General features: G+C 33.5%; 3 protein-coding genes across 6 annotated transcripts; 2 read left to right on the top strand and 1 right to left on the bottom strand.

The window, feature by feature from the left end:
• Window positions 1–883: 883 nt before the first annotated feature.
• Window positions 884–9,431, bottom strand: LOC142540701 (putative bifunctional methylthioribulose-1-phosphate dehydratase/enolase-phosphatase E1 1). The gene is made up of 12 exons (XM_075647044.1): window positions 9,112–9,431; window positions 8,828–8,964; window positions 8,223–8,318; window positions 8,012–8,131; window positions 6,049–6,138; window positions 5,499–5,681; window positions 5,259–5,414; window positions 3,610–3,756; window positions 3,393–3,494; window positions 1,881–1,990; window positions 1,670–1,788; window positions 884–1,147 (listed from the first exon to the last, which is right to left on the bottom strand). The coding sequence occupies exons 1-12, from the start codon at window positions 9,347–9,349 to the stop codon at window positions 1,056–1,058; spliced, it is 1,590 nt and encodes a 529-aa protein (XP_075503159.1). The 5' UTR covers window positions 9,350–9,431; the 3' UTR covers window positions 884–1,055.
• A 2,090-nt stretch (window positions 9,432–11,521) lies between these two features.
• Window positions 11,522–17,081, top strand: LOC142540699 (putative alpha,alpha-trehalose-phosphate synthase [UDP-forming] 7). 4 transcript variants are annotated; one of them, XR_012819143.1, is made up of 4 exons: window positions 11,522–11,693; window positions 11,981–14,081; window positions 14,476–14,638; window positions 14,873–15,076. XR_012819143.1 is itself a non-coding variant. In XM_075647043.1 (4 exons), the coding sequence occupies exons 2-4, from the start codon at window positions 12,094–12,096 to the stop codon at window positions 16,138–16,140; spliced, it is 2,601 nt and encodes an 866-aa protein (XP_075503158.1). In that variant the 5' UTR covers window positions 11,523–11,669; window positions 11,981–12,093; the 3' UTR covers window positions 16,141–17,081. The 4 variants fall into 4 exon arrangements, 2 of the variants coding, with proteins under 2 accessions (XP_075503158.1, XP_075503157.1); XR_012819144.1 differs by lacking the exon at window positions 14,873–15,076 and adding an exon at window positions 14,696–14,860; XM_075647043.1 differs by lacking the exon at window positions 14,476–14,638 and adding an exon at window positions 15,802–17,081 and having other exon boundaries at window positions 11,523–11,669; window positions 14,873–15,146.
• A 2,601-nt stretch (window positions 17,082–19,682) lies between these two features.
• Window positions 19,683–21,992, top strand: LOC142540698 (nifU-like protein 3, chloroplastic). The gene is made up of 4 exons (XM_075647041.1): window positions 19,683–19,964; window positions 20,056–20,173; window positions 20,869–21,167; window positions 21,723–21,992. Exons 1-4 carry the CDS (start codon window positions 19,902–19,904, stop codon window positions 21,912–21,914), a joined length of 672 nt encoding a protein of 223 aa, XP_075503156.1. The 5' UTR covers window positions 19,683–19,901; the 3' UTR covers window positions 21,915–21,992.
• The last annotated feature ends 3,821 nt before the right edge of the window (window positions 21,993–25,813 follow it).

Genomic DNA, 25,813 nt, shown 5'->3' with positions numbered 1-25,813 from the left:
ATTCAGAACATAAATGCTTACAATATATGTTCTAACAACATGTATCCATTTGCATCTTGTATTTCAATATCTTATTTGAGATACATAACAAATGTTCTTCGATGCGCAAAGATTAAGTTTGTGTTTAGATTGAAGGATTTGAATTCGAGAAAATATTTGAAGAAAGAGTTTGAAATGATTCCACATATATCGAGATTAATTTGATATTAACATCGATTATTTAAAAAAAAAAAAAAACTGGTTCAAATTTGAAATCTATTGCTAAATTCGTGGATCCAAACGCTTGCATACCCGCACACACCATAGTCACATGTAATACCACCCGAGCACTTCCAGTTGCATTTTCCGCGATTGTTCGTGTTCATCATCACGTCGGTGCAAGCTCCACCGCTCCCACTGCTGGCATTTTCGGCCACATGCCCCACAAATATTCCAGTCCTTGATTTGACCCGAGTCTTTACTTGAGTCAAGATTTAATTGTAGTTAACGAACTATTTGAATAATTATATAAACCATTTTTATTTAGAGAATATAAAATTTGTCAACATAAACTTTTTTGTCGATATGTTGGAAAAATTTCGAGTTTTTCAGACACAAGATCGAGTAACTCAACATATACGAGTTGAGCTCTTGCTTAGACCTGATCACTTGATCGAGTACAACTCTACTAGTATAAAACTCGACTTGACTCATTTATATGCTACGTTAATCCAAATCTAGCCCAAAAAAATTCAATGGTCGACAATTATCAAGCTTAGGCTTGAAAAAGACTAATCAACAAGAATAACCAAGAACCATGGCGACGCTTCGAAAATTATTATAATATTTGTAACTTCTTGACGAAAATTCTACATAAGTTTGGCCAATTTGAGGCGCAGAAGGATAGAGAAAATGAGTGAACATCCATTTATATACTTCGACAATTAGATCACATGAAGAATTAAAGTGAAAACCAAAAATCCCAAGAAACCGATTTTTAAACTCTCTGGAAATATCTGAGCTTTATTTTCGTTTTATGATATGTTACAGGTCTACGTGACACACTATACTCTCTCTTATATTTCTGAAAATGACTGGATGGTCTTGAAACCATGATTCTCTGGTAAAGGTCCGTTTCCGGGTCGAACCGAAATGATCACTTCCAAACCTGCAAAACGAGTAAATCGAAAGATAAACTTGGATGAATATTGTATGTTCACAATATTCCAGTGAAAACAATATGATGGAGGGGGATCGAAAGAGAGGCTGTAGGGATTTTGGGAACCCGAGGACTATAAATCTTTCAAGGTCATAAAACGTGTTTGGATTTGGATTCTTATGGTTCATGAGGTTGTTTGAAGATCTTGTTTGACATTAAACATATAATCTAATAAAGAAAAAACAAACAAACAAACTTCCAATTGAACTTCATAGAAATATTATTTGAAATTTCAAATTTATCTGATTTCTGTCACATCCCAGGTCCACCCTGAACTCTGCTACCAATTATCATGTACAGACCCTCAATTTATAAAAATGATTGACCCAAATTGCTACAAAAATAAATTGGCTAATCTCATAAAATCATTCATAACTCTCACACAATCCCATGTAGTACGGGATATTACAATCTCAAGTTTGTAGTTTCACGGAAGATGCAAGGACATGGAAAGATACAGCGAAAGCGTACCTGCTGCATTTGCTGCGGTAGCTTCTTGATAGACATCAGTAATGAATAATATCTCTGATGGATTATCAACCCCCAAAGATTGAGTGATTTCAATATAGCTTTTAGTTTCTTTCTTGTTACTGCAAACAATACAGAGAAAAATTTCATTTATTAGAAAAGTGAAACACAAACATTTCCGGTAAAGAGCATTCTTTTCAAGTACGAAGCTCACCCCACTGTAGTATCGAAAAATCCAGACAAGTACTTTCTGAGATCACCAAAAGTTGTGTTACCAAACAGGAGCCTTTGTGCCAGTCTGCTTCCACTGGAATATATATATACCTAATGGACGAAAGAAAAAAAAAAGAGAAACAATAAAAATTTGTAGGTCAGAAATGCAAGCAAGCAGTCGTAAAGACAAGCAATAGTGAATAATCTGAAGTATGATCTGAGGTCAGAAGACTATTCAAATTGATAAAATGTGAGAAGACAATCGGAAACACGGAAGTTAGACCGAACTGAGAATCAAGGCATCTGGTACAAAGAAGAATATCGGCAAAGGCGTATAAAAGGACACGAGTGTCATGACCGACAAATGCACAAAACACAGGAATCAAATTCTTATCAGAAAAAAAATTCAGATTTAATGAGAATTATATTGATAACAAAATTCTTGGTTACAATAAATTCCATTACCTAACATAGAAGATTTTTATTCCAAAATGACATGGTACTCTGCGTCTATAAATAGAGGCAAGGATTACCAATATGATACAAAGTAAGCATGTGGTAATGGCATTCTATCTAAACCTGTGGCACAAACTTGTTTCCATCCCTATGGGCTATATGACATGTCCCCGGCTGAGAGAAAAATAAGCATACATGATTCGTAGTGAATGAGTCGAATTCGCTAATACACCATTACAGCACACATTATATCTATACCAGATTACAATAGTTGACTTGAGCCTATTAGAGTAACAACTTTCGGTATGATATGGGACACCAAATTTATTTCCAATTATAACCCAATATTAATTTTAAATTTAAATTTCATTCCATATTCTTATTATTAATTTTAGCATATTTCAAAAAAGAAAATTCAACATTTTTTTCTCAACTAACTCCTATAAACAAGACAAATAAAATTTCAATTTGTTTATCTATCATTCTAGATATAAAAATGCATAATTAAACTAATTATTTAAAAATAAAAATATATTATTCATAAAAAAATATTAATATATTGTAAACTTGCAACTTGTATACCTTAATGCTAGTTCTCTTTGTGTTTCACTTCATCAGATAAACAACTCAATAAAAGAATCAAGATAAATTATTTATGAAAGTATTGATAAATTTCAGACCATTTTCAAGCTCCTTCACAAAATTTCCCGTCAATTTATCACAAATATAAAGGGAAAGTATGCTGAGAAAATTTAGAAATTAGGTGTAAGCATTTTGGTACTTTTGCAGGAGAGAAGGCAGAAGTCAATGTTCTGTAGTTTTATTATACAATATTTTAAACCTCACATGGAAGCAAAACTACACATGATTTTTGGCTTGGCAATTTTTGTGTCATTTGGATATACCTCAGGTGAGCTAGATGTTATTTCCCAACATTTTATGTACATTCATACAAAAAGGTGTTCGATATATTTGTTGACTAGAAGAGGCAACATTCAGCTATTCTACTGAAAATAGAAATGCAATGCATTAGAAGTAGGCTGGAATGGAGAATAACCTTAATTCCAAGAGCATGCCATTTTTCCAGAGCCTCAGGTACATCATCAAAAACGATTCCCTCTATCTCATTATTTTGAAATCCAGTTTGCCATATATGACCCTTAACGAGGATAAATCAAACCATTGGTATCAAAAGACTCAACACCATTCTTTCTGAAAGACTTAGAGAAATGCCAATAAAAAAGATCATATGAAAGAGATCATATTTATCTTACTTGTAATTGTTTCAAGGAAGTTATTTTCCTGTCAGCTTTGATCATTGCCTCAACATTAGCAACCAAAGCCCCAATTACATCCTCTTTTTCACCATCTGATGGGATGGGAATTGCACCAAGCACACCATTTTCTAGATCTTCACTTACCTGATTGAAAAAATTCCATAAAAAAAGCAACATATCAGAATAAGAAAGAATTTCTCAAGGAATTATATTACTATACAAAAACTTCTAAATGCATTTCATTAGTCCTTGAGAACAAGCTCAGTCAGCAGTAAAAAAATTCATAGGTCAACTGAGAGTACGGACAGGAATCACCAACAGACATTCGCAAGGACTGGGATTTTAAGATGCACGTGCAATAACTTCTACTTATCATGGCTGTTCAGCCTCAAAAATATTTGGGCCAGAGTTGGCATCTGACACGACTAGCTGTTGATGAAAAACTTCATATTTCCTTCAAGCATATTTACCACACTTTTCTTGTATTTTTATATTTCGTGTGTTTTTCTGTTTCTTCTGTTTTTAATAAATGATAACAATAATATAGTGAATAGATATGAGACAAAACAATTATCGAGCGGTTCTATCATATAACCTACACCCGTGGGAAAATGACAAGACTCAAGAGGGCTAAACGATAGAAGAAATTATCCTGGACAAACATGGTGGGGGAGCTCTTTCCAACAATAACATAACAAAATCATTATCACATATTTGTTTCAATCTCAATCATATCTAATAAAATTCTACTTTTTTCGTCATAAATGTATCATAATCTCGACTCTACCAAATGTGATTTTATTTTTCTAATATGTAAATCCAATTATACGTATCATTACTCACAAAAGTAATGCACCAAAATACCATTAAGTTGAAAGAGTTGTGTTCCAAAATGTTTTATATTTCTCTTCTTGATTGACTAGGAAGTCAAAGCAAACTGTTTTTGTGGAATGGAAAAATTACTAGAAAACCCATTAAACTTTGTTCTAAAATTCGGCCTACCGCCTAGGTGCAAGACATCAGCCGACCGTAGGCGTCGATTAATTGGCCTATGCGTCCTAAGCGCTGGGGATGTCCTTCTTGCAAAAGATACTTCAAATGCACAAGGTTGAATTGGGGATGGAGGGAAAAAAGATGAAATTGAACCAGGTTCAAAGCTTACTTGGAAAATAGTTGATGAAGCAACTGGAGCAGATAAAAATCTACAACCTCGAAGAAACTCTAGAGTGAGATACCTTCATGAGTATATTTTGCATCCGAAGAAGAAAAAGAAGATCACAACGATGATATTGAATTTGTGGCTGATGAAGAACATGTTGAAAATTATGGAGAAGAAGAAGTGGAGTAAATTGGTGATAATATTTCTCATCGCAAAATCGAAGAAGCCATAGAGAGTATTCTATTAGTTGTGTAATTTTGAACTCATTTTAAACTTGAGGTTATTGTGTTGTATTTATAATATGTGATTTATTATATTGATACCGTGGAATCAGACTAGCCTAGTCTCCGCCTAGACGCTGGTTTGACGTCCGACTAGCACCTAGCGAATTTTAAAACCTCACCATTAAATATGTTACCATCAGACATCAAAAGCACAACCCAGTCAATATGCTTACACATAAAGACTCTCAAAATGGTTGACTTACTTGAGCTTGTAACAGCCTAATATCGTCTTGAGTTTCAGCAGTGTCGTATGTCAGTTCCAAATGCCTCCCCACATTATCACGAGCATATGGAAAGAGAACATCTGTGACGAATGATATGGGAGTAGTGGTTCCTTCTATGTCAAGTACAATGCAACGCTGCAAACAATTGAATTAAGCTGTTGAAACATATACAAAGCTAAAAACAAATTTTGGCACAATAAACGATGACTTTAAACTTACTCTTGACGGCTCAATCCCTTTATTTAAAGAAAGGGTACCAGCCTTTGCAGATATTTTTGCATTTGGATGGTTTCCCATGACTCCATTCAAATGGCGAATGGGGCCATGAGATGGAGTAGACCAGTCCAATCCTAACTGATGGAGTTTAATGGCAGCATCAAAGAGGTAATGGTAGCATTCAGCCTGGAAGATTAAGTTGCCAATTAAGAAGAAGACAGCAAAACTAACTTTCACGATATTAGTTTAAAACATTAATAGTCAAATCATGAAAATAACTACGATCACTAATCTCAGAGTATAGTGAAACAAAAGACACTATTAGCAGTTAAATCATGAAAATAATTATGATCACTTATCTCAGAGTATAGTGAAACAAAGAAAAACTAACTAGAAACAGAAATACAAGTATAGAACCTTTTCTTCTTGCGAGATGCAAGAACATAGAATGACCAATTGCCAGTCAAGAACCATATGTCATGTATTATTCCACATAACACATGGTGTAGCTTTCATTATTCTATGCACCATGTTTATTCAATTTAACACTCGCCTGTGTTTTAGCACTGATCCAAGAATCCCCCCATATGTATATTCCATGGTTCCGAACAAGCACAGCAGTGGTTTTTGGATATGCTTTGATCTGCAAAACAAGGAAATGTGTTCAATGTTTGCAAAAGAATGCAACTTCACCATAACTTGACACTTGTAAGGACTTTATTCAGACCAACTACAGATGCATTGTGATAAATATGCTCAATCACGTTCACCTTCATTTCTCTCAATATCACTACATTTAAATACTCGAGTTCTTTATATTTTCAAATTATAGTAACACAGTACATTGAAAAATCAGATCTTAAATATTGCTTTAATTTAGATATGGCCATTGACCCCTTCTTTCACAATGATTTTAGACAATTACCAAACTACTTCAGTACACCCCCCAAGTGGAGATTTCACTATGATGCATAGATGGCTCACTTGTATTCCAAATTAAAGTAAGACTCTAATCTCTATTCCAAGTTTATATTGGGCTATGCGTCTATAAATAAGGATCTTACATTGAACTAAAATCATATCAATCATATAACGCGCTTACAAGAAGTTCGTAAGCTAGGATGAACAAGTGCCAAGACAGTATCCAGCTGAGAAATGAAGAAGCTTTTAGTTCAAGAATAATAAGTTGAAGAGTGTGCACTTGTACTAAATTTGGCACCTTTTCACAAAATATTTTTAAGCAGATGATTACAAGTCGTAGCAGTAAAAAAAAAATCCGAATTTTTATGATGGACAACCATGAAAACTTTGATACAGCAGATAAACTTTCTAGAGTTCTAGTTATAATTGAAATCATATTTTGAGCAAAACGTGTGATTGAGGAGATTCTCAGTCCCAATTGTGAGTTAATGCTTATTTTGAATCCAAGACGGCATGGTTAGTTCTGTTATATGTGACTCATTGGCAGTATTATGATCTGTGGCAAGAGAGTCGTTATTCGCTTTTAGATACTTCCAATGAGTGTAAACTGAGATGACTACTCACGATTCAATCACTTGTAAGAGAAGAAAAGTATTCGATTTGCCATTGTATGAGTTGTTGTTTGCATCATATGTACTCTTTTCTGATTTGGATTAACTAGTGTTTTCGTTTAAAGCTTAGTTAAATTTTTTATAGTTCTGTTATGGATTATGTTCCCTTCAAAAATATATTATGTATGTCTATTTTCAAATTAAATTATTGTTATTTGATACTTGTGATCACTAGGGTGGCAAATCCAACATATAATGAGTGTTTCAAATAAGTATTGGGGAGGCCACCATTAAGTAAAAGTTCGGGAAGTGAGAGCTCAAAAGGTATAAAATCGAGCAAGACTTGGAAAACTTTACGTTCAACATTTTCAGATTTAAGATAGTTATGTGTTGTTAAAGTTATTGTGTTGTAAAAGGATTTCCGTATTTTTTAGAACTATTCAGATACTAAGTCTCACCCGACTCCTCGGTAGGGAGAACAAAGTAAAGTAAAATTTTTGTCCTGCTCTTTGGCCAAGTGTTCAAGCTCGGCTGTTCAACCAGTTGAGAGCTCTATTCTGCAAATTATGAGAGTCTACTGATTGAAAACAATGTTTCTTTCGTTGTGGGTTCCGGTAATTACAGGGCACCACATGATTCACATCTCTGACATATGATATGATAATATTGTTCAAAATGTGCACTCATACGACTATTGTCATCCAATAACTATAAAAACCATCTAGAGAGACAAGCTTTGACTATTAATATCTGCCCAATGGTAGCTAGCATACTTATTTTCACATACGTAAAGAACTAGATTTTGTATTGAGACACCGAACCAATGTCCATGGTGTGATAGTGTTAAAAAGGACACTCTATTGTGCTTTGTTCTTCAAATATTCATGCAATTGTGTAATGATTTACACACCTTACACACTATATCATGCAAGCAATCGAGGGCAGTATGCAGTAGCATGGAAAAGATTCAGGATGAAACCTTACAGCTTCAGCAAGAGAATCTGTAAGTTCTCTTTCATGGGCAGTGTTCTCAATAATTGGAACAACAAGTTCATCGTAGTAACCATGACCTTGAATTCCCTTTATCATTTCCATATGAGTAATCTGTAAATTGACAAAATCCACCACAAGCTGATAAAAATCATAATTGGAATTTCTTTATATAAATTTTTTTGACAGAATTCAATATATGTACCCGAAATTCTTTTGACAATGGATTGATCATCGTTACAAGGCAAGACTCCATCCCATGACTGTGGATAACAGCACCAGCATCACGCATTTCATGTGCCTGCAAAAATATATTAGTGTTATCATAATGTAGTTCCCAAAAAAAATAGACAGAACGATCAGAGGCCTTCAGAGAAAAGAAAGTGAAAGCATAGATCTTAATTTACATTTCGTATACCCAGACATGAGATAGAAACTCAATATGGTGATCAAATTTCACGCCTAATTATATGTCAATTCACATAGTAATGAAGCCCTGATTCTCTCCCAACAAGATTCAGAGCACAAGTGACACAGTTAACTCAGAAAATTAAGATCACCCCAAAAGACTATTTCAAGAACATTAATCGAAGACCACTTACGAACTCAGTTAAGACAATTTTAGCAATATAAATTCATCTATAATGGCATAATCATCCTTCTAGTCTCTCGATTTTTATATGAGAGCAAATACATCCATGTGAAACAACATAACAGGAATGACCGAATTAAAACTAGGCCCAATCCAGTTCCATATGTTCCCCTAACACATATAATTTAACAGCTACCACTAATTTTCATAAAGCGTACCTTCAAAAACACGGGACTGCTGTCAGAGCATTTGGGAGGCTTATAAGGCCAAGGCTTTGTCAATGGTTCAGACAACACTGACCCACTCGAAGACAACACATACATATCATCGACTTCCATTCTTTCCTTCTGCACCCCTACAAAACACCCACCCAATATTCACTCAATTAGACTTCCACTTAAACCAAAAAAAAAAAACTAAAAAATCCAGCGAAAAAACTACATCCATTCGAGCTGCAAAATAATCAAGAAAAGATACGCACACACACAAAATACAGCTGTACCTGAAGGAGACATGACAATAAGTTGCTGTTTCCTGGGAATGGACTCATCGTGGACTTTAACGGCGATGCTTCCGCCGGTGCCAGAAACCCAACCCAGGTGATAGAATTGGCGGCATAGCTCAGAAATCAGGGTCTTCGTCCCTTTGACCTTGCTGCTCTCCAAATACGCCAGTGATGTAGAAGCCATTTTCTCAGCTCCGTTAATGGCGGCGAGTGGGGCTGCTGAAACTGCAGCCATGCTTTGTATGTAGTGTGTATATATCGGTGTGGACAGGTGAATTATTCTCTGGGTGGGGAATTCTGATTGGAGGAGAGTTGGATTAAATGTATCAAATCTTGGTTATAAAAATTCAGTCTTTATTATTGTTTTATTAATTAATGATTTCACTTTTCATTGAATTAGAATATATACAAAGGCGACCAACAACCATTTTTTTTTATAAAAAGGTTCATATTCCCTTATTATTATATTCTTACATTGCATTTAGATTAAAGAATTTACCTTTTTTCAATATGACGATATAATCTAGTATCGTTATCTTTCAATATGTACTGAGTAAATTTTCAAAATAATGTAAACTATGAAAAACTCGGTTTGATAATATTTGGGTTGCTTTTTCGTAATATTTTAGTTTTTCATAAAACACCAATATATATTTTTAGGTATATAAAAAATGATTTAGATCGTGCTGTATAGACCGTTTTTTAGATCGAATACATACACGTATCTAAACTTATTGTATGATATCTCCTCTCCAAAATATATGTTTATTTAACCTCAATAATTTTTACTTTAGTACCTTTATTGACATGGAAGATAAAAAAATGTTAGAAATTAAATATGCTAATAAAAATAGTATCGAAACCAAGCACCAGCTAATTATGTTAATTTATTTTCTGGTGCTCCTCGGGGGATACAACCCCATTAAAGATGTTTTTATGACTATAAAGGCATAAAATATTTTTTAAAGTAAAAAATAACTATTTGATTTTTTTTATCGAATAACGTCATAATTAAAGCTCTGAAAAATCGAGATGAACATGATATATATCCCAAATTAGTGAACCTTCTCTCATATGATTGTGTTGATAGGAAAATTTGGTCTCAACATAAAAATAGTTATTGCAAGATCCAACGTCTCATGTTTGGTCAACATTCAGATATGAAAACGGGGTGAGAATAGGAATGAGTTTGCCCAAACTTCATATCCGTCCCGTGAACCCTTCATGATCCAAATTTTAACATTTCAAAAATATTGAAAAAATAGTTTCATGACCTCTGGTAACCGAAATTTGCAAGATTTTAACAAGTGTCTGCTGTTTTTTCGTCAAATGATCTCAAAAGAAATATTGATGATGATATTTCTCATATCTTGAGATATTATTTTTTAAACGATAAACATACATATGTTTTTTTTTGCGCGCTATTATTAGTATTGTTTTCTTTGTCGAATACCAAGGAATTATTTACAAAAAATAACTAAATTGTATTATGATGTGATACATGTCTTTGAACGGATGCATTGCTTGGCATGAATGTCATGTCACGTAAAATTTTGGTGGGCTAGTGAGATCACATATGATAATCAATTATCTATAACGCATTGTTAGATAGCAAATATATATATACTATATTATAATTTTGATATATAAATTTAAAAATAAATTGAAAATTAAAAGAATAAAAAAGTGACCACAATAAGAATTGAACATATAACATAAACTTTAAAAAACAATGATTTTATCAGCCGAACTACATATAATTTGCATTAAAATTTTAACATTTTATTAATATATAATTATTAAAACAGACCATGACACCAAAGTTAGCTTTTTTAAGTGTCTCAAATTTAATAAAATAGTAGAAAAATAGTATAGATTATTATTATTATATATATATAATATTTATAAAATAAACAATATTGAATTTTTACGGAGAGAAATGAAAAAGAGAAAACTATTTTTTAAATCTTACATCATAGAACATAATTAACATGTAATTTAATTACGAAAGAATAAATATCCTTTTTGTAAAAACTTGTGTGAGATGGTCTCACGGGTCGACGAATCTCTTATTTGGATCATTCATGAAAAAATATTATTTTTTATAATAAGAGTATTGCTTTTTATTGTGAGTATCGATAGGGTTGACCTGTCTCACCGATAAAGATTCGTGAGACCGTCTCACAAGAGATAATGATTCGTAAGACCGTCTCACAAGACACCTACTCATATTTTTTTTTAATTTACAGGCATGTTTGCCAAATAATATTCTTTTCACTTTACCTAATATAAAATATAATTAAAAAGTTGGAAATTATTCGCTTGAATATTCATATCCATTACTTACTTTTTCCTTTTACATTTTATTATTATTATTATTATTTCTTTTATCAAATGATCGCGTTTGATTCATTTTATATATCCATATCCGCAAATTATTCTACTCCTGCATTTCTTTCTCCCTGTTCACGTGAAACCCTAACTCCCATTTCGCTGAAGATTCGGGCCTTGAACATCTCAAGAAAAGAAGATTTCAATCCAATTTCATGCCGGAGGTGATCTTTGATCCTCAATTTCAGGTACTTTTTCCGGGTTGCTTCTTCAGCTTAGATGTTTTTGGAAATTAGGGTTTTAAGATTTGGGTTCTTTCACATATGTGTCTACGATTTACTTTATGCTAGAAGCTCCAATGAGTTATTGGTTGGAGTGTGCTTGTTATGTTAAACCTCTTTTTGATTAATTTGTTTAAATATTACTTTATTGGGTCGTGTGATTCACTCTCTGTTCTGGTATTGATTTGGAATTTATTGGTGTTCGTTTACGGTGTGTTGATATGAATAAGTCCCTTTCCCGATTTCTCGTTCAGGTTATTTGATTTTGAACAGAGACGAGATTGTGATTTTTAGCATTGTGCGGGATTTGAAGAAAAAAGTTTGTATATTTTTGTTTGGAGGTTGTTGAAAGGAAAAATTTGGCAAGATGATGTCAAGATCGTATACTAATCTTTTGGAGTTGGCGTCTGGGAATCTCCCGGTTATGGGTATGGAGAAGGATCGAAAGCGATTCCCAAGGGTAATGACTCTCCCTGGGAATATAGCCGAGCTAGATGATGATTCCGCCGTTAGTGTTTCATCTGAAAATCAGTCTTCTGTTGCGGGTGATAGAATAATTATTGTGTCTAATCTTTTACCGCTGAAAGCAAAGAGAAGGCCGGACAATAAAGGGTGGAGTTTCAGTTGGAACGAGGACTCTGTGCTTTTGCGAGTCAAGGACGGCTTTCCGGATGACATGGAAGTGCTGTATGTTGGGTCATTAGCTGTTGATGTTGATCCAATTGAACAGGATGATGTTGCCAACTATCTTCTTGAGAAATTTAAATGTGTTGCTGCCTTCTTACCACCGAATATCTTGACAAAGTATTATGATGGCTTTTGCAAGAAGCAGTTGTGGCCACTTTTTCACTACATGTTGCCTTATTCGGTCGATCACGGATATCGTTTTGATCGATCTATGTGGGAAGCGTACGTGTCTGCAAATAAAATGTTCTCGCAAAAAGTTATTGAGGTGCTAAATCCAGAGGATGATTTTGTGTGGATTCATGATTATCATTTGATGGTTCTACCCACATTTTTGAGGAGGCGCTTCCTCCGATTAAGAATGGGCTTTTTCCTCCACAGCCCATTTCCTTCTTCTGAAATATACAGGTCACTTCCGGTTAGAGAAGAAATACTCAAGGCTCTTCTCAACTCTGACCTCATTGGTTTTCACACCTTTGACTATGCTCGTCATTTCCTCTCCTGTTGCAGCCGGATGATGGGTTTGGAATATCAGTCCAAAAGGGGTTATATAGGATTGGATTACTATGGAAGGACTGTTGGGATAAAGATCATGCCAGTTGGAATACACATGGGCCATATCGAATCTGTAATGAGACATGCAGATAAAAAAATGAAGTTCAAGGAGCTAAAGCAGCAGTTCGAAGGTAAAACAGTGTTGCTTGGAGTAGATGATATGGATATATTCAAAGGTATCAATTTGAAACTTTTAGCGATGGAGCAGATGCTCAAGCTACATCCAAATTTGCAAGGACGAGCTGTTCTGGTCCAGATTGCAAATCCTAGCAGAGGGAAAGGAATAGATGTGGATGAAATTCAAGCTGAAATAGAGGAGAGTTGCAAGAGAATTAACAGGGAACTCGGGAAGCCTGGATATGAACCCATAGTTTTAATTCACCGTCCTTCATCAATCAGTGAGAGAATGGCTTATTATAGCATTGCTGAATGTGTTGTAGTGACAGCTGTGAGGGATGGGATGAACCTGACTCCTTATGAATATATTGTCTGCAGACAAGGAGTATCTGGTGCAGAACCAGGGTCTGATTTGAGTGGGCCTAAGAAGAGCATGCTAGTGGTGTCTGAATTCATTGGCTGTTCTCCCTCCTTAAGTGGTGCGATTCGTGTCAATCCATGGAATGTTGAATCAACTGCTGAGGCAATAAATGAGGCTTTATCAATGGCTGATCCAGAGAAGGAGTTGCGACACGAGAAACACTATCGTTATGTTAGCACCCATGATGTAGCTTTTTGGTCAAGAAGCTTCTTGCAAGACATGGAGAGAACTTGCGCCGAACACTTCAGGAAAAGATGCTGGGGCATTGGACTTGGTTTTGGTTTCCGAGTAGTGGCCCTGGATCCTAATTTTAGAAAGCTTTCTATGGATGATATTGTAGATGCTTACTGTCAGGCTAAAAGCAGGGCTATATTGTTGGACTATGATGGTACATTAATGCCACAGAATTCAATTGTTAAGACTCCAAGTGCACAAGTTATCTCTCTGTTGAATAGACTCTCCGCTGATCCGAGGAATATAGTTTTTATGGTAAGTGGAAGAGGAAGGGACAGCCTAAGCAGGTGGTTTCTTCCATGCAAGAAATTGGGACTTGCTGCAGAACATGGCTACTTTTTAAGGTATATCCCTATTTTTCTGCCTTGTCGTATTTTTGAGTTCTTGTTGTTCCATTTAATATCAGTTGCTTTTACTGTAAGGAGTATCAGCGAAAAATTTTAATAATTTTTTGCTATTGAGTGGGGTTTCTGCCTGGATAAGACTTTATGTATGAAGTAACCATGGAAACTGTATGAAACTATCGTGTAGAATAAACATACATTCCTCATGTCATATCTATTAAAATTAGAAAGATACTGTGCATGGTTAACCTTTTCTGCATCTTATTATGGAGGAAATGTTTGCCTGAGAGTATCTAACCTTTTTTCCTTCTTTCAATATTTCTTGACCGAGTATCTTACTTTTTCTTTATGTTACTTGGTCTGTTGTATACACATCTGATTTTTGTATGATCAGTGTTTATGAGGAGATGCCTGTAGGTCAAATGCACATGCGGAACTGCAGTGTGCAATTTAGTGTGAAGGCTATGTTCAGTGTTCTGGTCCTCATTTCATAAGATCGTGATGGACTTTATTATTTATTGTACTGGATGATTCTTTTTCTTGTGTTTGTCTTACAAGTAAGTTTTAACTCAATGTTGTCCTTGCAGATGATCTTACTTTTGTTGTCCTCGCAGATGATCATACTTTTCTTTAGTCGTTTCCCCTTCCGTTGTTTTCATTATTGGGGGGTTGTGGGTGAGAAAGGGTATGCAAACACCATTAGTAATTTCAGTAAATTGTAAATGACCCCTTTGAATTTTCTATTGTCCTTTTTAGTTTACATTATGGAATATGGGCCTTAAACTTTGCAGATGGCCACAACTTGAAGAATGGGAAACATCTGCCCAGAGTTCTGATTTTGGTTGGATGCACCTCGCAGAACCAGTTATGAAATCATACACTGAAGCTACTGATGGTTCTGGAATAGAAAGAAAGGAAAGTGCGTTGGTCTGGCATTATCAGGATGCGGATCCTGTATTTGGATTTTCACAGGCGAAAGAAATATTGGATCATCTAGAGAGTGTTTTAGCTAATGAACCAGTCGCTGTCAAGAGTGGGCAATTTATTGTAGAAATCAAGCCTCAGGCATGAATTAATAACTCTGGCTTTCTGCCCTTATATTTCCTTTTCAGCTTTCTTTTTCCACTAGTTCTATATCTTTTGATATTTTTCCAATGCGTAGTCTCATTTAGTATTGTCCAGCATCTCAACCTTGGTTTCATAGCCTTTTACGGGGGTCCATCTCTTGAGCTTAAAGTTTTCACAATCTTCCCACTGACTTTCAATAAAATTCCATTCTATTTGATAAATGAGGATTTGTGCCAAAGGCAACTTGTTTCAGAATTGAGATATTGAATATCGTACTAGTAGTGTACAACTTAAAACATCTGAAATGGGAAGTTTTCTTGTTCAGAAAAATAAAATGAGCAGGTAAATTCCTCTTCGTATAGCCAGAAACGAAAATTTTGGAGAGTTGACCAAAATAAACATTGAATATAGTTTTTAGTTCACATAATTTTCTTTAGAAATATTTTTAATAGAGGCTGGCAATCATATACATTCACTGTCTGTATTTCGCTCCCACGTTATGTGACCTGCATCTAAACTCGCGCTCTTTTCTCGTTTACCTTTTCCTTTTCATGTGTAGGCAGGGATTTATCTACTTTGACACTTTTGGGCTTGTGTTTCTGTATTATAATTTGAAGTTGAGTATTAACAATGTGAATCCTCTTTGATTCAGGGTGTAACCAAAGGCATAGTCGCTGAAAAGGTTTTTGCATCAATGGCAGAGAATGGGAAAAAGGTTGATTTTGTACTCTGTGTGGGTGACGATAGATCTGATGAAGACATGTTTGAAATAATTGGTAATGCAGTGTCGAGGCGACTTCTTCATCACAACACTGAAGTTTTTGCCTGCACAGTAGGGCAAAAACCAAGCAAAGCCAAATATTATCTGGATGACTCATCTGAAGTGATAGAAATGTTAGAATCTCTAGCCACAGCTACTGGTTCTCCTCCTTCATCTGACGAGGAATCTGATAGCTCCCCGAGAAAAGTCAGTCACGTTTCATTTGTTTGAATCTATCTAGTTCTCCAATTGGAAATTCTCCCTAGAATCAGTTCATGCTGTCAGTTCTCGTGTCAGGTTTTAGGTACTTAAGAATGTAGATGTTGTAATCTTCTGGTTTATCGCTTGTCATCTCCTTGCTATCCTTTACTTTTAGCCGCGTCTAAAGGTGCAATTCATTGTGATCATGTCACATGAGAGGCTTTGGGTGATTCTAGGTAGAAGTCTGGAACTAGTTGAGAGATCAGTTTCCTAGGCTATTCTTATGATGCTCTTTTAAATAGTAAGCCAATGACTTTGACTGATCTTTTGGCATCACAATGATTCTTGCTACAATAAAAGAGTAGCAGAATATCTTCTTTAAACTAGCATGAAGTCTACTGAGAGAGATATATTGAGGTTGGTTTCGCCTCTGTTTCATTGTAATCAGATCTCAAGGTGAAATTTCAAGTTCTTAGAAGTCTTGTTCGTTGACTAAAGGAAACTAAGTGTTACTTGGCCAATGGTGTACTCGAAGTGATCAATTGCGGCGGCCTATCCATGCAGATTGGCTTTATTGACTTCAGCAAAGTGCTATATATACAGGTTAGTATGGCTGCCTGTTTTCTGTTCCGTGAAGGGAATCCAGACAGATAATATGTGCATATGGGTTGGATAATCGCAATAAAGTCTTGCAGAATGTCAAGTGACAACTGATAAAATATTCATCATTCTTTTGGTTTTTGTCTTTGTTCTTTCTTTTTATGAACTTTTGGATGCTTCGATTGTTACATTGTTTCTTTTTGCAATATCAGTGTTGGCATTGTGGCTTTAATTCTCATTTACAAAATGTATCAAGAAATTGCTAGTTGGTGTTTGATGTGCAAGACCCATTCGTAGAACTTTGAATATTTTTGGATTCCTCTTCCGGTTGCTTTTACCCATCATCAAAAAAAATCTAAATATTCTGCTCACATTTTTTCATCTTCATCCTTCGATGCACTTTTTACATCACCTAATATATGATAATTGCTTTAGTTTAAGGCAAAAACTTGTGGGAGACGGTTCACAGGTCGTATTTTGTGAGACGGATATATTATTTGGATCATTCATGAAAGATTATTATTTTTTTTGCTAAGATTATTATTTTTTATTGTAAATATCGGTAGGGTTGACTTGTCTCACAGATAAAGATTTGTGAGACCGTCTCAAAAGAGACCTATTCTTAGTTTAATGTCACTTATTTTGTTATTATATTGTACATCAATAATATTGTATTTTAGACTTCCAAAATAATCTATATGCTATGATGTGATATTACCAAGGAGATGCGTTTTCAAATGATATGAAAACTCTAGAACGTCGGATACATCACTCCTGGAGGTAGTTGTAGGACTGCTCAAATCCAAGCCAAGAAAAATCGTAATTTCTTGATAAAATTTTGTAACTGGAAGACAGTAATGTTGTTAGATTATTAGTTGAATATTTGTACCATTTATTTCCTTTTTTTTTTGTTTTGATTACAACACACTCGGGGGATTCGACTTCGGAGAGCCAGCTAATCTGGCTGGAGGTGAGAACACTGCGCTATAAGCTCGGTCTCTCATTTATTTCCAATTTTACCATTTCAGTGGCGAAGAATTTACAAAAGAGTAGTATTTTTATAAAGTTATGAATAGGAGCTTTGAGCTAAAGAGACTAAAAGACGGATCGAAACTTTGAAAGCTTATTTCTATTGATGTAAAAATAAAACGGGTTGGGATCAAATCCATGAGATTGTTTGTATGAATTTCAATTTCATCTTTTCTTAATTTATGTAATCTTGTGAATGCCTCAAGATTTCATGTCAAAACTTCAAATCTCTTCCTCCAAATCGAATTTGAAAGGGTTGTTGTTCACGAACCAACAAGAAATAAATTATTATGTGTGTATCAGAAATTAGTGTTGTGCTCGAGTGTTGTCAACATCGGCTCACAACATGCAGCGAAAATTAATTATTGACACACAAATATAACTTTAATAAATAGAATGTCAGATTTAAATTATGCACAAGTATGCAATGTTTCATGGCAAAAACTTCACTAGAAAAATATATAAATCGTTATACCAATACAATACTAGTGAATATAACAAAATCAAATTCATCGGCACTCCAAATAATTAAAATGCATCAAAATAAACCAAACAAAAAACTAGATCCATAAACCGAAGTTGCTTAATACAAATAATAGAACAACATTATTCGACCAACACTCTGCGTAAGCGTTGTTCTTCACGCGTAAAAGTCTCTCACGGTTCTTCTCTCCATATTTCGCATATATAAATATTCATATCTTGACTTAATTATCTTTCTATAAATCAAATCCTACAATAATGGAAACAAAAGTTTTTTAAGAATAAAACTCTATTCAAATCTATGATATTATATCTTATGGATAAATACTAAAAACTAATCATGTACGATAAATGTCAAGATTAAATTATCTAGAAATAAATCTAATTACTAGATCAAATCAAACTCTTATTTTTCAATTTAAATAAAAGACAAAATTATTAGAAATAAAATATTTTTTCAGAATTGTTGCGTCAAAGCACAACTATCTTTAATGTTGTATTTGAATTGAAATATTTGAGTTGATTTGATTTCAAATCAACAATTCAAATTCATTGTTCTCGTTTGGTTTAAAATTAAAATGAATGATTTGAAATATCTTATGCAGCTAAGTGCATTTTTTTGTTTCAATTCTCAAATTCACACTTCAAGCTCCATGGATGCATAAATCCAAACTCAAATCAAGTTTTTTTTTTTTTTTTAAAAAAAGAAAAATTCAAAGCCTTCAACGCTATATTTTGAAATTTTGAGACGACACTGAAGAATATGTACGACAATAATTGAGTGCATTTATGCGTAAAATTATCATATAATTCGTTAGTGTTGATGATTAAGCAGATACATATAAACGGTAATGTTATTATACATCTTAAAATTATCTAAGAAAAATATTTGCTTCACTAAATCTCGAGATACAATGTTAGCATTTTGTTTATGTTTAGTTTTACATTTTTTTAGTTGGGTCTTAATTTAATATTATTATATATTTTCGTTGTTTTACATTGAAAAGATACGTTAAAACGACTTCACTGATATAGATTCGTGAAATTAACTTATTTAGTCTATATTTATATGAAAAGTAATTATTTTGATATAAAAATAATATTTTTCAAACATCGAATACAAAATCCAGATCACAAATTCATTAGTTAGAAAATTTTATAAAAAATTTTTGTGTGAGAAAAAATAACCATTCAACTTGCAAGTAATCTATTACTATTATTAAATATTTTTGTAATAAATACAAAAATGATGTCTTGGTCTATTTTTGGCTCTTATAATTTTGTCTTATGTGATATCAATATTATAATTTTATTTTTATTTTTTTAAATTTCAAAAAATATATTTTTTAATTATAATCATTTAAATAACACTTTAATTTGACAAATTTCGTTTTATTTCCTCGATCGAATGGTAGCTAGTTATTATTATCGGGCAAAAGATTAATGACGTGGCCTCATTTCAGCTCACTGCAAGAACTCCGATTCTATCCACGAACTCCAACCCGTTTGTCTTCTTCCTTCAAAAAAATGGTATCTTTCAACTACATTTCTGCTATTCATTTCAATATCTCCCGCAAAATCTTGTATATTTTACTTCTGTTCTACGTACGAACTATTCGAGTAATCTTTGATTGGATATTGGGTCTCTCATGATTCCTTGAAAACAAACAAGGTGCGTAATGGGTTCGCTCTCAGCTCAAATGAATCGTTCTTTTCAGCAATTTGTTCCTTCTTTTCGGAAGGTACTGAACTAAGATTTTCATATTTTTTTTGGAAATTTCCACGTTTTAACGTGTGATTAATCTTTTTATTTCCTTTTTTTTTTCTTGGCAGAAACCCATTTCAGAGTGGAGCCAGTTTTCATCTAAATGGAGTTCCTTTCTTGGAGGTCGATTTCATAGCAAACACATTATTGGATTTACAGTCGGTCGGCCAAGGAAACATAATGCAGGTAATTTGACGAAATACGTTTATTTTCTATGTTTGTTTTGGCAGATTGTTGTATTATTTTATACATGTATGGATCTTTTGTGTTGCAGCAACAAGTTATTCTTATTCCTTAGAATTGGTTACTGAGATTGAATAATTTGGTATTTTCTGCAATTCAACTTTGTAAACTTAACGATATGATCCATGGGCTATGTCCAGAATCTGTGGTGACTTCATAGTTGCAGACTGAAATCAATGTAGTTTAGTGCACTTTGAAGGTTTCAAAGTTACATTTTATAGGAAAATGACATCTAAATTGGAATATTTTTCATATGAGGCGAAAAAGGTTTCAAGTTCCAGGCCCTTGGGCGCAGGCTATGGCAAAAATCTGTGTAATAGACTCCAGATACTTGGCTATATTGGTTAATTCAAGTTGTTAGAAAAGTCTATTGTATAATCATATAAATACTTTCACATTGATCTCATAAGTCGAAGTGGGACACGGCATTGATCTTCAATGATCATGGAAATTTTTTTCATTCTTTTTGGTTTTCTAAATTTATTAAGTTTCTATAGTTGATTCGTTTACACAAGAATCACTCTTTTTCAAAGGGGGATAGGAGTGTCTCTCCATTTTCTAGTGAATTCGATCCAAGTTCTTGATTCTTGAAATTTTTGGTCTTATAAATTGTGATTTAAGTTGTTTGATGATTGAAGGACTTGTGGTTTCACCAATTTGTGTGTTGCCATTAACTGAGGATAATGTTGAGAAAGTGTTGGATGAAGTGAGGCCAGGTCTTATGGCTGATGGAGGAAATGTTGTCCTACATGAAATTGATGGTCTTGTTGTGGTACTTAAGCTCCAAGGTGCTTGTGGATCGTGCCCGAGTTCCACCATGACCCTCAAAATGGGGATCGAGACTCGCCTTAGGGACAAGATCCCCGAGATTGAATCAGTTGAGCAGATACTTGATACTGAAACCGGGCTCGAATTGAATGAGGAAAACGTGGAGAAGGTAACACCAGCATTTCTTTCATACTATATTTTGAGAATTTCAATGTTCCATTAAGACGCCAAAAATGCCCTAAATAACTTCCTTTTATAAAATGGAATGTAACCAAGCTTTAAAGTGGCATTTGGCACCATAGCTCAATACTACTACTTTTTAAAGCATTAAATGTTCATGATCTAAAAGTTCATAACTATGCGATAACTCGATATGACACTTTCAGATAGAGTTAGAGGGAGGAGGTTTGTTACATCTAGTTTGTTCATGGGTCGGAGTTTGACGAGGAAATACAACACTGCACTCATTTTTCTTAATAAATTTATCAATAATTGAAAATGAATTGAGCTTGCGAATTCTAGCCATGATTCAAACATTTGCTTGATGGAACCTGATTCTAAAAGATTGTTTATGATGAATGGAAGTCTTGAACTCCAACTTGAGCTGAGCTTAAGTGAAAAAGAGTTTCTATTGGAGCTTGGAATCAGTTCGAGTAAATCGCAGGCTCGAGATGTAAAATGTAATTGGAGAGCGACCAAGATTTGAGCTTTGATTCTTTTCCAGATTCTATCAGAGATCAGGCCATATCTGTCTGGAACGGGAGGGGGTATACTCGAGCTTATTCAAATAGACGACTATGTTGTAAAAGTTCGACTGAACGGACCTGCAGCTGGAGTGATGACAGTTCGTGTAGCTCTAACACAAAAGTTGAGAGAGAAAATACCAGTTATTGCTGCTGTCCAGTTGATGGAATGAAATATATATTTTGTAAGAATTAAAATTAAGGTTGATTTCACATTTTTCAAAATATTTTTATGCAAAGAAGTTCTGATATTTAGAGGTATTATTTGCTAATCCTTGGGAGAGAATGAATCTTGGACTGTATCCCAAAGACTGGAGAAGCTTAACTCAGAAAAGGAAAAAAAAAGGTAAATAGTAATAATAAATGAAGAGTGTTTTGGGATATTTGAGGATTTTTGTCTCTCCTCTTTTCTTATTTTAAGAAAAGAGGCCTTCCAAATTTCGAAAATTAAGATTTTAAATTAAAAGTTTTAAAACCATTTTTTTTAAAATAAAAATATACTGTGTTTTCTGTGTATGACTCTCTTTTTCAACCCTCCAAACCAATTTTCCAATTTTCCAATTTTCCTAGCTAATCTATCGAAGTCACAATCAACTTAATTGTACTTGGCCTTAATTTTTTTTAGTGATATTGTATTATATTATAGGTAAAATCTTGTGTGAGACGATTTTACATATCGTATTTTGTGATACAGATATCTTATTTGAGTCATCCATTAAAAATTATTAATTTTTATGCTAAGGAGATTACTTTTTATTGTGAATATCGGCATAGTTGACTCATCTCACAGATAAAGATTCGTGAGACCGTATCACAAGAGACAGATTCAACATTATATTACATATATATAGTATTTGTTAAAAAAATTAATACAAAAAATCAATTTTTTAAAATCTCATGATATATTGAATATAAAATCTTACGATATAATTGTTGTAAACACGACTAAATTAGATATATCTTTAGCATTATCTAATTTTTTTTAACCAAAGGTTGCATATATATTTCGATTTCTCCACAATAATTATTATTTCTACCAAATTACCCCAGTTTTATTACGCAAATTCAATATTACTCATATTCTACAAGTCAATTATAAAGTTACCCATGTTTCAGAAAATTAATCACAAAAATTGACAAAATTGTAAAAATTGTTGAAAAATAATATTTAAAATATGTGTATTGAATATTTGAATGTTGAATATTTGAATGTTGAAAATAAGAGTTGTAAATATTGAAAATTAGTGTGTGATAATGTAGGTAATGATGAATTTATTTTTGGATTATTTGTAAAGATTTTCTATAAATAGATCTCTCATTTGTAAAAGAAAATCACAATTGAGTTGAGAGAGAAAAATATTATAAAGTATGTAGTTTAGTAAATTTTGAGAGTGAGATTTTTACTTTTTACCGTAAATTTTTACTTTTTCACAACACGTTATCAGCACGAAGCTCTAAAGGTCCTCCATATTTTTCCAAGCTCCAAAACAGAAGAAAAATGTAACAAAAGTAATAATATTTATTTTATTGTTTATTTATTGTGTATATATTTAATATATAATATAATGTTATAAATTTTTTAAAAACTTGTCATAAATCTTGGGAGGATGTTAAGACGACATCCCACACTCCCGGTAAGGGATACGACAAGTATAAAAGCCTATAAGATTTTTAAACAAAATAACTTATGACATCTCATTATAATAATGCGATATGATATACATATTTATTTAAACATGACTAATATTATATACATCATATTATTACCATAAAAGTATACAAATATATACATTTATTTTTTTGTACACCAACGGTCATAAACAGTAACAAAACGGCTAGTTTTTGCCCTATAAATATGATCTCATAAACACATTCAATCACTCCAACTTTCTATTCTTCTCTAAACAATTATTCTTCATCAGATTTTCGAAGAAAAAAGAAGATGACTTTCTCAAGGTTATTTTTAATTATTTTGGTTATCATACTCACGAGTCTTGTATTTATCGGAGAATATCCTCCTCGTGTGTTTTTTTTATTTTTACGAATGCTTATACTTGTTGTTTATCCATTACTTTGTATTGCAATATTTATTAACTAATAAAATGCATCGTAATTTTTTTAGTACCACCATGTCAAACTTGACAAAGCTCGAATTCATTGCTCTTGATATTACGGGGAAAAATTATATGACATGGACTCTCGATGTAGAAATGCATTTTGAGTCATTGGGTCTAAGTGAGACCATAAAAGAAAATGGCATATCGACATCACGAGAAAAGCCAAAAGCCATGATATTTTTGTGTCGACATCTCAACGATGGATTGAAATGTGAATATCTAATTGAAAAAGATCCCATGGCTTTGTGGAAGAGATTAAAAGAAAGATTCGAACATATAAGGGAAGTTATACTTGCGACCGCCCGAGATGAATGGAATACGCTGTGATTCCAAGATTTTAAAAAAGTCGGTGATTACAACTCGGCGATGTATAGAATAATCTCGCAATTGAAATTTTGTGGGCACGAGATTACTGAATTGGAAATGCTTGAAAAAATATTTTTCACTTTTCACGCATCGAATATAACTCTACAACAACAATATAGAGTGCGTGGATTTTCGAAATATTCTGAACTTATCGCATGTCTCCTTGTGGCGGAAAAGAATAATGAGCTAATGAGAAATCATCAGGTACGACCCACTGGTTCAACGGCATTTCCTGAAGTAAATGTCGTAAACAAAAATGAATTTAAATATGGAAACCAACATCAAAGTTATAGACAAGATTTTGGTCGATGACGAAATCGAGGTCGTGGTCGTGGACGTGGAAGTGGTCGTGGTCGTGGACGCGGCCGTGGTTTTGAAAATAATCGAGATAGTTACTTCCATAACTCATCTCAAAAGAGTGTCCCAAACCATCCACAGAAAAAGCATCATGAAAATATGAGTGTTAATGAGAATCACTCAAAAAGATTTGAAAGTTCTTGTTTCAGATGTGGTACTCCAGGACATTGGTCCCGTATTTGTCGAGCCTCTGAGCACCTTTGTAAAATTTATAAAAAATCAATAAAGGGGAAAGAAAAGGAGACCAACTTAATTGAACAGAGTGAACCTTTGACTGATTCAACTCATTTTGATGCCGGAGATTTTCTGATTGATTTCTCAGACAATGATCAATTTGCTGGTGAAATAAATATGTAAAATATTTTATGTACCCGTATGATAATGTTTTATCGTGTGCTATATTTTTTTACATATATATTGTATTGTATTTTATTTTTATAAATGTATTGTCAGTAATTTTATTTCATTGCATAATTTTTTGAAGTTCAAACATGGAAAATGCTATGAACAAAGCTGAAGTTTGCATACCCGATAGTGGTACAACGCACACTATCCCCCGAGATAAAAGATATTTTTTGGAACTAAAACCAACAAAAACAATGGTGAATACAATATCAGGTCCTGTAGACTTGATTAAAGGATGTGGTAAAGCACAATTTTTGTTACCTAATGGTACAAAATTTTTGATCAATGATGCTTTATATTCACCACAATCGAAAAGAAATTTGTTGAGTTTTAATGATATATATTCTCATGGGTATGATACTCAAACAATGAATGAAGGGAATGAGAAATATATGTGTCTTATCACTTATAAATTAGGAAAGAAATATGTGATTGAAAAAATACCAATGCTCCCTACTGGATTGCATTATACACCTATAAGTCTCATTGAATCAAACATGGTAGTTGATAATTCTTCAATATTAACAAATTGACATGATCGATTGGGACATCCTGGTTCAACAATGATGCGAAGAATTATAGAAAATACACATGGTTATCCACTGAAAGACCAGAAGATATTTCAGAATAATAAGTTTCAATGTAAAGCATGTTCTCTTGGAAAGCTTATTATAAGACCATCACCAGCCAAATTCCAAACTGAATTACCAATGTTTCTTGAACGTATTCAGGGTGATATTTGTGTACCAATTCATCCACCATGTGGACCATTCAGATACTTTATGGTATTGATTGATGCCTCCAGCAGATGGTCACATGTATGTTTA

Source organism: Primulina tabacum, chromosome 3 (genome assembly GCF_025594145.1).
Source record: "Primulina tabacum isolate GXHZ01 chromosome 3, ASM2559414v2, whole genome shotgun sequence".
Lineage (NCBI taxonomy): Eukaryota > Viridiplantae > Streptophyta > Magnoliopsida > Lamiales > Gesneriaceae > Primulina > Primulina tabacum.
Note: the sequence above shows the minus strand (reverse complement) of the source record. Positions and strands in the feature narration are given on the sequence as shown.